We start from the raw sequence: 13,170 nt of genomic DNA on the forward strand, positions 1-13,170 counted from the left end.
CAAATTTGTACTTTAATGCAAATTAGGGTTTTTAGATATTTTCCTAGCTCTTTTTGCTTTAGTGTTTTCTATGCATCTCCAAGTAGCCTTATGATTTCTATTTAAATGCATTGTAACCTACAAGACAACTAAGTTTTTCAATCAACAAAACTTAATTAAGAGTTTTCTCCAATATTATTCTAGTGGATTCTAGTCTTTATCATTGTGGATTCAGAGAACCCTTATAGAATCAATGTTATCTTTAAAAAACAAACGTGTTTTGTTTCTTGTGGAAATTATATATGTACAAGATACAAATAATAAATGCAATAAGATGCAATCAATAGAACAAAAGAAACTGTCAATATCAGATAATTACGGTGACAGAATCAAAATCTTTTGTTTCATTTTACAAAATACAACCCTTCGTTTTTTTTTTTGGGTGCTAAAATTACAAACTTTTCAAATCAATGTTACTGTATGCTTAAGCAATGGTGCATAACATTCTGATTAATTACCCATTTCAACTTAGGATATATGATGGAGGGACGAGCTGAGAAGAGAATCAAGCCCACCATGGATTTTCACCGGTCCTGAAATCTGTTTCGACCCATGGTACAAACACAACTTTTCCATTATCAGGATCCACATCTGCATGGGCCAATGCCAAAGACTGTTCCAACAAGTACCCAAAAGAAAAAAAAAAAAAAAAGAAGTCAATGAATATGCCATGGAAAGTTATACATCCGCATGCTTCATATGTTTCAGATGTTCAAGGAACTAGAATTTTTGGTAATCAAGGGAATTCAGATAGCTAAATTTCTCAAAAATTTAAATCACATTAAACATTGATACCATTTCAACATAGAGGTCATTCAAATAAGTAAGTCATTTTATTAATGGTACTTTTACATGCGATGTCACCTAGAACTAGAAGAAATTGAATAACCAAGAAAGGGTAAAGTTATGTTTCAATTACCAGAGGTGCAGGTCCTCTAACAACTCTCCCTTGATCATTGTACTGGGATCCATGACAAGGGCAGATGAACTTTTTCTCAGCTGAGTTCCATGGCACAACACACCCAAGGTGCGTGCAGACAGCATTAATTCCATACGTTGCCAGAGTTCTGTCTTTCTCCACAACAAGGTAGGTTGGATCTCCCTGGAAATCAAAAGTGAAAAATCCATACTGCCTTTTCTATAACTGTACATGAGTCTAAATTTGAAATGTGCTATAATCTATTATTGACGATGTATACAGCACTTTGAAAGACATCCTGCTTAAAACCCACTGACTTTGGTCTAGGTTTATTATACTAGCTAGTACAATATGTACTATTGGAGAGTATTTTTTTTATACAAGATAGAATTTTTACTCTAACCTAATCTAAGTGTATATGTGTGTAAAACTCTCTCCTAGAGACTTGAACCCCACAAGTACTTATCCTTGTGGAGTGACCACTGCACTAAGGGTGCGCGGTGGTTACTATTAGAGAGTATACTCGTGAGATGTTTGCCTTGAATTTTCAAGGCTTCATTAATGCATGCATCCTTTTTCCTTTCTTATGCGTGGCTTTTGTTTCATGCCTATATTAAATGCGATGAAAAATCAATGTCTCTCACAAACAAATTGAGACTGCAATGGTGATGTTTGTGACAAGAAAAAAAACACAAATTTTGTATGTACAAGTGCTTTGGCAAGAGAGTGATATAGTGTGGCAAATTGTGAGAGTGATACTCCTCTTTGAACTTTGAAGGGGTTTTGTGGAAGAGACTGTGCAACAATTCCAAATAAAAGATAAATTTTCTCTATTTTAAGTGCATCCCAAACTTTGTATTTAGCCCTAAACTTTGTATTTGAGAGAGAGAACTTAGTATTTATGTGTGAGAGAGATTTTGGGTGTATTTTTGTTTAGGCTTTTTGTGCATGCTTTATACCATTTTGATTTCTGTAAATTTGTTAGTGAAATTTCTTTATCACCACCTATGGACATAAGCCTAAAGTCAAACCACGTAAATTCTTGGCGTTGTATCGTGTATATTTATGTCAATTTTTTTTTTCAAGTTCTTAATATTTCTTATTATTTGTTTTGAAAATCTTTCTAAAACTCATATTCCATAATCAACCTTGTGTGAGAATGCCATCTAAAGGCCCTTTCCCACAACAAATTGGTACTAAAACTTCCTTTATTACAACAAATAGATATAAGTGCTTCTGCTTTAACAACAATACTTTGTGTTGTATATCTACAACCTAGGACTAGGTAATGATTAGTTTAGGGTTGATAGCATTCTATATACTCTCAATAAACTCATTGCAATACTATAGTTAATATCCTTCATGCCTACATTTAAAAAAGTCCCTGATTGTCACATATTTTAAGTCCTAGCATATCCTTAGTGTCTCTGCCTTCCTATGGATTGCTTTTCACATATTTTATTATGTTCTTACTCCAACACCTTATTTTGAGAGCATGTTGTGAGTTATAGGGTGCCCAAACATGCCTTCCGTGTAAAATTTCAATCGTGTGTATTCAATGCTCCTTGCCTTTGAAAACATATTAATAAAAACTCTCTGAATCCATGTTTATGGCAAATAGTTTCAGTGGTGACTAGTGTGATATATCAGTACCTTTAGTCCTTGTGAAAGGGTCCGGTCCCCTGGGCCATGGGTTTTGACCCATTCAGCTGCAATGATATCATTGCCAATGGCATCCTTTGCAATGGTACCACCACCAGCACCTCCTGACCTGTAATTGTTTTCCAATTAAGCACAAGAAGAAAGATTAGAAAACTCAGATTCCAACTTGAACAAAAAATTGGTATCCTGATGATAACAAAGATAACTTTCAGCAAATTAATGCCAAATACAATGAGCATAGGCATGATGCCAGTGCAATTTTAGAACTTAGCTGCAAAGAGTTGGATTTAGAGGCAGAGGCAATGTTCATATAGTGACAATAGAGTCAAGATAATAATAAGGAACTCCATTTTGTAGAAGACAACTTTCCATCACATTTCAAGCAAATCAATGAGATTATGCTGACTTCAAATAGAAGATAAAAAATAAAAAAGAGATTATGCTGACAATGCTATGTTTCATCTCTTTGGCCTCAAAAGGATGTCAAAATATACTCGAAGCCACTGTAGAGATGGATCTTCCAGTAACTTGCAAATATAGGTCTAGACTTACTTATTGATCATCAATCATCATTTTCTTTTCCTCCCAGATAAGGAGATGATTGCTCATTCAAAATTTTTTGATGTTTCCTTTAAAAAGGTGAGTTTAGACTTTAGAGTATTCAACTATCATACAAAGTAAAATTTTGAAAAGCAACAGCCTTTAAATTCATTCTTAATCAATATTGTAAAATTTACTGAAAACTTGCCTCGCTACCTTAAAATTTTTGTAATCATACGTAAATCATATCATTGTTGTTTCAAGTCAAAATACCACCTAGAAAATTTAAGGTTCCATTTCTTTTGTATATATCTTGTCATGATGTTTGATTATATTATTTCCCTTCTATTTTCCTCTCCTATCCCTATTGTCTCCCTCCGTTCTAAATATTGTCTAAATCATGATTAAATAATTAAATTCATCATTTTCAAATAACTTAAACTTTTGAGAAAAGTCGGTAATTTACCAGAGTAAGAAGTCCTGAAGTTGAACCATGGCTCTACTCTACCTCCATTTAAAAAAGTTAAAAACCCAATATCTTAAGCCCTACTTATTAAGGGAGAGTCTAGATAAGCACGTTGGATGAAGTGTTAGAACAACAGTTAAACAATTAAATTCACAAATCCTAAAGTTTAGCCTTTTGGGCGCATGTGGTCCTGAACCTTGTCTCCCTTTCTATTTCCCATTTAAAAAGTTAAAAGTCATACCTAAAGGGCTCCACTTATTAAATGGGATTTTAGACTAACACATGGGAAGGAGTATTAGAATTAAGGTTAAATGATTGAATTAACCATTTTCTAACTGTTTAACCGCTTAAACTTTTGAGAGATAAAATTTATCATGTTTCATTTAGTTAGATTTGTGGGGGAAGAAGGAAAAAAAGTTTAGCTTTCGGCTTAAGAAATTTTCAATGAAAATCTTTTCTATGGAAATAAATAAAGACCACAGACGATTTAAAGTGGGAGAATAAACGCATTCCATTTTTAGACTATATAAATAACTTTAATATAAATCACATAGCAGCTAGCCTACTATATTCTTCTTTCTTTTTTATACAAGATAGAAGTTCTCTAACTTAAGTGAATATGTATATGAAACTCCTAGTGACTTGAATCTTTGCCTTGCCCCCCACACCCCAGACCTAGCCAACCATATTCTAATCAGCAATGAAAATAATGTAATCGATCATATAAAGAAATTAATGGGGAGATTAAATAACAAAGTAAAAAGAATATGGAAGGGGGCAAGACTCACCCAGGTGGGGCAAAGAAAGTAGCATAAGGAATCAACATGCCTGCAGTCGGAAGTGAAAGAGCACCTAGAAGAAGCAGATTCAAGGTCTCCCTCTTAGCCATGTCAGGAACTCGATCATCGGCAATACTTGTGGCTTGGCAAGTGATTCTCACTCCCTTGCCCTTCCCCACCATCTGGGTCCTTGTGGGCTTGACAAGAATTGCATTTGAGGAAGAGAAAATTGCACTCTTTCTAGAGCATAGCTGAAAAACAACACCATGTTAAGTTCCAAACAAAGGTTTGGCATTTGGCAACCTGAGGACTACATTTATGAACGAAGAAACTTAGTCTTAGATGATATCTATGAAACTTACCTCTGAAGGTATTGCTGGGTACACAATTGAGGAAGCCATGGTGAAGAATTCTTGCTGGTATTGTGAAGAGGGAAGCAAATGTCAGAGAATGTATTATCACTATATTTGAAGTTATAATGACCACAACAGCCAGTGGATAAGGCGCATAGACAATATGGTGCCACACAGCCACAAGTTTCGGCTATCTTTTTTCTCTCTAAAGTGGGCTTACCTAAATTTGGGCTTATTCCTATATACACAAGTTCAAAATTAATCATAAGATGTCTATCCAAAAATAAAAGAGAGCAAACAAACAAACTAAAAACAGAGAAAAAAAAAAAAAATTTGATACATGATACTTTCTTTCGAAAAACAGAGAAAAAAAAAAAAAATTTGGTCAAGAGCCTATTCAGCGGTATCATTTGATCTCCCTTAGAGCTAGGGCTGTCCAGACCCGACCGGAGCCCGACAACCCGGACAACCCGCCCGCCGGAGACCCGATTCCGGCCCGAACCGAAGGTCCAGTCGGTCGGCGGCGGGTTTCCGTTCTCTAGAACCGACACCGGCGGGTCGAGTGGCGGGTTTGCTTCTCCAAAACCCGAGCAACCCGAACCCGACCGGAGATGTATAAAAAATCCGGCCAAACCTGCAAAATCAAGCCAAATCCGAGGAGATCTCGACAAAATCCGAGGAGATCTCTACCAGATCCGGCTAGATCTAGTGGGATTTCCGTTCTCTAGAACCGACACCGGCGGGTCGAGTGGCGGGTTTGCTTCTCCAAAACCCGAGCAACCCGAACCCGACCGGAGATGTATAAAAAATCCGGCCAAACCTGCAAAATCAAGCCAAATCCGAGGAGATCTCGACAAAATCCGAGGAGATCTCTACCAGATCCGGCTAGATCTAGTGGGATTTATCCAGATCCGGCCAATTCCAGCAATTTTTAGTGAAAAATTTCAGATTCCGGCGAAAAAAATGCAGATACCGGCGATATTTTCCAGATTCCGGCTATATTTTTCAGATTCCGGCGACCTTTTTTTTCAGATTTCGAAGATTTTTTTTACTCCGGCGCCCGACCGACCCGACCGACGCTCACCCTCACCCGAAACCGACTCGACTGATTTTTCCGGCGGTCGGTTTCGGTTTCCTCCACCCTCCCACCCGACGCCGGCGGGTCGAGTCCGGGTTGGGCCCAAAACCGACCCGGCCCGACCCGTGGACAGCCCTACTTAGAGCAATTCCATTAGATTCTTATAAAAAATATGCATTTTTGTACACTACCAAAACCCACATTATTTATTTTACATTACCACATAAACAACATATCATACATCGCATTTTTTATTTTTTATTTTTTATTTTACGCTAAATCATAATAAAATAATATATTCTTTTACACCACTTGCAGCAATAACAACAGCCCAAAAAAAAAATAGTAACAAACCCACTATAACCAAAACAAGAGAGAGAAAAAAAAAATCAATCAAAATATGTTTTACACCGTGCTACAATAATATGCATATTGCTTGCTACAATCACGCACCAACTAACGGGGGTATCTTTTGGTACTTTATTTTCTACAGGGTAATTTTGCATTCCTAGCAGGGAATGCTCTTTACAAAAGAACTAGGATTCGAATTCTCTTACCTCATTTAAAAAAAAAAAAAAAAATGATTTGAACTTGGTTTTTCTACTAAAGTAGAGCAAACTATGTTTACTAGGCTAGGAGACCCTTGACATGATAAGATGAATTTCAAAGCTCATTCGAAGAAAAGTGAAAGTATCGATTTTTTATATTTTTGAATAAGGATTAGAGTAATGTTATATACACAAAAAAATTTGTCATTTTTTTTTACACTTATTGAATTGGCAAGCTTTCACTTGTTCTTATTTGAGCCTATACTAATATCATTTTTTTATTATTTACCACTAATAATATGTCACATCGACAAGTGTCTATTGTTTTATCAAAACTTTGTTTCTCTAGACTTTCTCTAAGGATAAATCATTAGCCAAACATGTGAAGAAATAGGAAGATAGATGGGCCTAGATCATCTCCTCTTGAGGATTGAGCACCTTGGCAAGGATAGACCCATATGAGAATAGGGCCCATTAAGGTTACACATAATGACCAACGGGATGGGGCAAAAAAATATAAAATACAATCTGTCGTAAATTTAATTAAAATTTTTTCAGAGAATGTAAAAAAAATAATTTATTCTAAATTAGTTTAACATGAGGTTACTTTAGTCTAATAGAATGGTGAGTTATAATTTTCATAAAATAACATTTAACACTTTAATACTTTTTTTTTTTTTGAGAAATAAACACATACACACAAAAGAGAGGGAAAGAGGTTCTAATACAAAGTACACTGCAAATTCCACTCAAAAGCTATGATACTTTAGTACTCTTTATAACTCATAAAAGTTCAAAGCCAAATAAATAATAAAAAAATAAAAAATAAAAAACTAAAATGTTCATGCGGAGAAAAATGAGTTATCATGTAAACATTGGATGGGTTTCTCAAAAATAAAATGTAAACATTGGATGGAGTGTAAAAAAATCAAATGCTTCCATTTATCATAAAACTTGTCACAAACCTTGGTGAAGCAGTCTTTGTGTGTGTGTGTGTGTACATATATGGAATTTCTTTAGAAGGAATAAATTTAGCTATTTCATTGTGACAATTTAATTGATTTTTTGGGGGATTTGATTTTTTTTTTTTTTTGGAGAAACAAACACACACACAAGGGAGAGAGAAATGGGTTTTAACACAAAGATACACCACAATTTCACTTAAAAGCCATGGTAACTTTTAAGGAATTCTAACTTTGAATATGAAGTATTTGCAAAATCAGTAAATAAAATATATTTAAAAAAATTCTTGTTGATGGCGAGCAAATTGTTTAAACGTTTGAGGCATGACATCTATTTTGTTCTTAATCCTCATTGTTTTCTTCTTTATTTTTGGTCTAGTATCATAGATTTTCCATTGATCACATTAACGTCAAGAACTAACCCTAATTAAGATTAAGTAACTAAAAAGGAAAAGGAAAAAGGAAGCTCATAGTAAACATATAATTAGTATACAAATTTTTAATTTGAGGAAGAGAAAATTGCACTCTTTCTAGAGCATAGCTGAAAAACAACACCATGTTAAGTTCCAAACAAAGGTTTGGCATTTGGCAACCTGAGGACTACATTTATGAACGAAGAAACTTAGTCTTAGATGATATCTATGAAACTTACCTCTGAAGGTATTGCTGGGTACACAATTGAGGAAGCCATGGTGAAGACTTCTTGCTGGTATTGTGAAGAGGGAAGCAAATGTCAGAGAATGTATTATCACTATATTTGAAGTTATAACGACCACAACAGCCAGTGGATAAGGCGCATAGACAATATGGTGCCACACAGCCACAAGTTTCGGCTATCTTTTTTCTCTCTCAAGTGGGCTTACCTAAATTTGGGCTTATTCCTATATACACAAGTTCAAAATTAATCATAAGATGTCTATCCAAAAATAAAAGAGAGCAAACAAACAAACTAAAAACAGAGAAAAAAAAAAAAAATTTGCTCAAGAGCCTATTCAGCGGTATCATTTGATCTCCCTTAGAGCAATTCCATTAGATTCTTATAAAAAATATGCATTTTTGTACACTACCAAAACCCACATTATTTATTTTACATTACCACATAAACAACATATCATACATCTCATTTTTTATTTTTTATTTTACACTAAATTATAATAAAATAATATATTCTTTTACACCACTTGCAGCAATAACAACAGCCCAAAAAAAAAATAGTAACAAGCCCACTATAACCAAAACAAGAGAGAGAAAAAAAAAATCAATCAAAATATGTTTTACACCGTGCTACAATAATATGCATATTGCTTGCTACAATCACGCACCAACTAACGGGGGTATCTTTTGGTACTTTATTTTCTACAGGGTAATTTTGCATTCCTAGCAGGGAATGCTCTTTACAAAAGAACTAGGATTTGAATTCTCTTACCTCATTTAAAAAAAAAAAATGATTTGAACTTGGTTTTTCTACTAAAGTAGAGCAAACTATGTTTACTAGGCTAGGAGACACTTGACATGATAAGATGAATTTCAAAGCTCATTCGAAGAAAAGTGAAAGTATCGATTTTTTATATTTTTGAATAAGGATTAGAATAATGTTATATACACAAAAAAATTTGTCATTTTTTTTTTACACTTATTGAATTGGCAAGCTTTCACTTGTTCTTATTTGAGCCTATACTAATATCATTTTTTTATTATTTACCACTAATAATATTTCACATCGACAAGTGTCTATTGTTTTATCAAAACTTTGTTTCTCTAGACTTTCTCTAAGGATAAATCATTAGCCAAACATGTGAAGAAATAGGAAGATAGATGGGCCTAGACCATCTCCTTTTGAGGATTGAGCACCTTGGCAAGGATAGACCCATATGAGAATAGGACCCATTAAGGTTACACATAATGACCAACGGGATGGGGCAAAAAAATATAAAATACAATCTGTCGTAAATTTAATTAGAATTTTTTCAGAGAATGTAAAAAAAAATAATTTATTCTAAATTAGTTTAACATGAGGTTACTTTAGTCTAATAGAATGGTGAGTTATAATTTTCGTAAAATAACATTTAACACTTTAATACTTTTTTTTTTTTTGAGAAATAAACACACACACACAAAAGAGAGGGAAAGAGGTTCTAACACAAAGTACACTGCAAATTCCACTCAAAAGTTATGATACTTTAGTACTCTTTATAACTCATAAAAGTTCAAAGCCAAATAAATAATAAAAAAATAAAAAATAAAAAACTAAAATGTTCATGCGGAGAAAAATGAGTTATCATGTAAACATTGGATGGGTTTCTCAAAAATAAAATGTAAACATTGGATGGAGTGTAAAAAAATCAAATGCTTCCATTTATCATAAAACTTGTCACAAACCTTGGTGAAGCAGTCTTTTTGTGTGTGTGTACATATATGGAATTTCTTTAGAATGAATAAATTTAGCTATTTTATTGTGACAATTTAATTGATTTTTTGGGGGATTTGATTTTTTTTTTTTTTTTTGGAGAACAAACACACACACAAGGGAGAGAGAAATGAGTTTTAACACAAAGATACACCACAATTTCACTTAAAAGTCATGGTAACTTTTAAGGAATTCTAACTTTGATATGAAGTATTTGCAAAATCAGTAAATAAAATATATTTAAAAAAATTCTGTTGATGGCGAGCAAATTGTTTAAACGTTTGAGGCATGACATCTATTTTGTTCTTAATCCTCATTGTTTTCTTCTTTATTTTTGGTCTAGTATCATAGATTTTCCATTGATCACATTAACGTCAAGAACTAACCCTAATTAAGATTAAGTAACTAAAAAGGAAAAGGAAAAAGGAAGCTCATAGTAAACATATAATTAGTATACAAATTTTTAGATCCAACAAATTTAGAGTCACAACTCACAAATACATAGCTAGCAAATTGGAAGTGCAAGAGTCAGTCTTGAACGGGAAGAGCCACTCCGATCAAGTTGGTAGCATTAGCCAATTCCTCTTATACAATGTCAGTGCTATTATTTCCGAAAAGCTTTAGTGAAAGCATAGATTCAATTTTGAAACAATTTTGGTGGAAATCAAAATCAATAGAAAGAACCAAGCACTACCTCACTACTTTGGAATGGAGTGTCCTCTGTAAACCAAAGGATGAGGGAGGGCTGGGTTTTAGAAAATTTTGAGATTTCATTGTTTTTGGAGCTGGCTTGGTAGATTCTCTCCGAAAAGAATTGTGTATGTGTGGAAAACTGGAAGTGGCAATTTTGCTCTTGTATTATTGCACTACCACATCATGTTGTTCAATATTGTTGAGTCCATAGAGGTAGGTTGGAAAACCATGAACATTGTGATCAAATATAAGTCTTGTGAGCATTTTCATGTTGATTTCAAATTCAAGATTGATGCTCAAGACTACTAAAGGAACTCTTATTATTTTTGTCTTCTTAACACTGTTTCGATAGATACTTGATAAATCGAGATTTAATACTTTCATTCGATCAACAATCGTATCAAATTTTAGTTTTTGAGCCCATTTAACTATTTAAGTTTCTAGTGTTTAGTGCCTCCTAACTGCCAAGCTATAAAAGAAATCCTATAGGATGTGAATCGGATGGCCATGGGTAGGGTATGGGTATACCCAATCCAATTAATTTATCCATGGATACCTCGTTACCTTACCCAATTAGTATCCATACCCAGTTGTTACCCAGTTTGTTTACCCATAGATATCCATACCTTACCCAAACCCAATTTTTATAAAATCACCAAGTATGCTCAAAAACCACTAAAAAGACCAAAATATCCTCAAAATCTCTCAAATGAGCAAAATACCCATGAAATCTCTAAAATGACCAAAATACCCCTAAAACCACCAAATATGCTCAAAAACCACTTTAAATTACCTATATACCCCTTAAACCTAAAAAAAATGACTAAAATACTCCTGAAACCTAAAAAAATGACTAAATACTCACGAAACCTAAAAAAAATCCAAAATACCCCCTGAAACCCAAAAATTATCAAAATACCCCATAACCCTAAAAAATGACCGAAATACATCCGAAACCTACTAAAATACCCCCCCTGAAACATAAAATTACCAAAATACCCCCTTAAACCTAAAAAATGACAAAAATACCTTCAAAACCTAAAAACTGACTGAAATACCCTTGAAACTTAAAAATGACCAAAATACCCCACAAACCCTAAAAAATGATTGAAATATCTCCGAAACCTAAAAACTTACTAAAACACCCCTAAAACTTAAAAATTACCAAAATACCCCCCAAAACCTAAAAATTGACTGAAATACCTCGTGAACCTGAAAATGACCAAAATACCCCCAAAACTAATAAAATGACAAAAATACCCCTAAAACCTATATGATGGTAAAAATACAAGATAAACCTTAAAAAAATGTCTAAAATACCCTCAAACCTATAAAATGACCAAAATATGCCATAAACCTGTGAAATGACCAAATACGCGCAAAACCTCTAAAATGACCAAAAATAACCCCAAACCTCTGAAATGACCAAAAATACTCCGAAACCTCTAAAATTACCAAAAATACCCCGAAACCTATAAATCGGCCAAAATAGCCCTAAACATCAAAAACAACCAAATACCCCTAGAAAATATCTAAAATAACCAAAACACCCTTGAAACCTTTAAAGTGACTAAAATACCCCTAAACCTATAAGATGACCAAAATACATGTGTAACCTCTTAAATTACCAAAATAGAGGTTTGGGGTATTTTGGTTGTTTTGAGGGTATTTTTGTCAAGATTAAAGGTTCTAAGAATATTTCAGTCATTTTGTAGGTTTTGAGGGAATTTTGGTAATTTTTTAGGTTTTGGGGTTATTTGGTCATTTTTTTAGAGTCTAAGAGTATTTAAGTTACTTTTTAGATTACGGGGGCATTTTTGTCATTTTTTAGGTTTTAGGAGTATTTCGGTAATTTTTATATTTTGGGGCTATTTTGGTAATTTATAGGTTTTGGAGGTATTTTGGTAATTTCAAGGTTTCAGGGGTATTTTGGCCATTTTTTTAGGTTTTGGGAGTATTTCGGTTATTTTTTAAGCTTTGAGTGTATTTCAGTCATTTTTTAGGTTTTGGGATCTTTTGGTCATTTTTTAGGTTTCGACGTTATTTTAGTCATTTTTTAGGGCTAGGTGTATTTTTATCATCTTATAGGTTATAGGGCATTTTTGTCATTTTATAGGTTTTTGGGTATTTTGGTAAATTTATAGGTTTTAGGAGTATTTCGATCATTTTTTAGATTTAGGGGGGTGTTTTGGTTATTTTATAGGTTTTGGGGGGGTATTCTTGTCATTTTATATGTTTTGGGGTATTTTGGTAATTTGAAGGTTTCGGGGGTATTTCAGTCATTTTTTTTTAGGTTTAGAGAGTATTTTGGTAATTTTAAGTTTATGGGGGGGGGGTATTTTGGTTATTTTTAGGTTTCAGGGGTATTTTGGTAATTTTTATGTTTAGGGGTATTTCGGTCATTTTTTATGTTTTGATCGTATTTTGGTAATTTTTAGGTTTTGGGGGTATTTTGGTAATTTTTTAGGTTTCAGTGGTCTTTCGGTCATTTTTGAGGTTTAGGGGTTATTTTGGTAATTTTTAGTTTTGGGGGTATTTTGGTCATTTTCTAGGCTTCGTGGGTGTTTCAATAATTTTTTTAATGTTTTAGGAGTTTTTTGGCAATTTTTAAGTTTCAGGGGTATTTCGGTCATTTTTTAGGTTTAGAGGGTATTTTAGTAATCTTAAGTTTATGGGGGGTATTTCAGTAATTTTTTTATGTTTCAGGGGTATTTTGGTCATTTT

At 33.6% G+C, this 13,170-nt stretch overlaps 1 protein-coding gene across 1 annotated transcript; it reads right to left on the reverse strand.

Moving 5' to 3' along the window:
- Positions 1 to 323: 323 nt before the first annotated feature.
- On the reverse strand, positions 324 to 4,902 carry LOC111995094 (cytochrome b6-f complex iron-sulfur subunit, chloroplastic). The gene is made up of 5 exons (XM_024026990.2): positions 4,768 to 4,902; positions 4,415 to 4,656; positions 2,612 to 2,729; positions 959 to 1,141; positions 324 to 652 (listed from the first exon to the last, which is right to left on the reverse strand). Exons 1-5 carry the CDS (start codon positions 4,804 to 4,806, stop codon positions 545 to 547), a joined length of 690 nt encoding a protein of 229 aa, XP_023882758.1. The 5' UTR covers positions 4,807 to 4,902; the 3' UTR covers positions 324 to 544.
- Between the last annotated feature and the right edge of the window lie 8,268 nt (positions 4,903 to 13,170).

Source organism: Quercus suber, unplaced genomic scaffold (genome assembly GCF_002906115.3).
Source record: "Quercus suber isolate HL8 unplaced genomic scaffold, Cork oak 2.0 scaffold_580, whole genome shotgun sequence".
Classification (NCBI taxonomy): Eukaryota; Viridiplantae; Streptophyta; class Magnoliopsida; order Fagales; family Fagaceae; genus Quercus; species Quercus suber.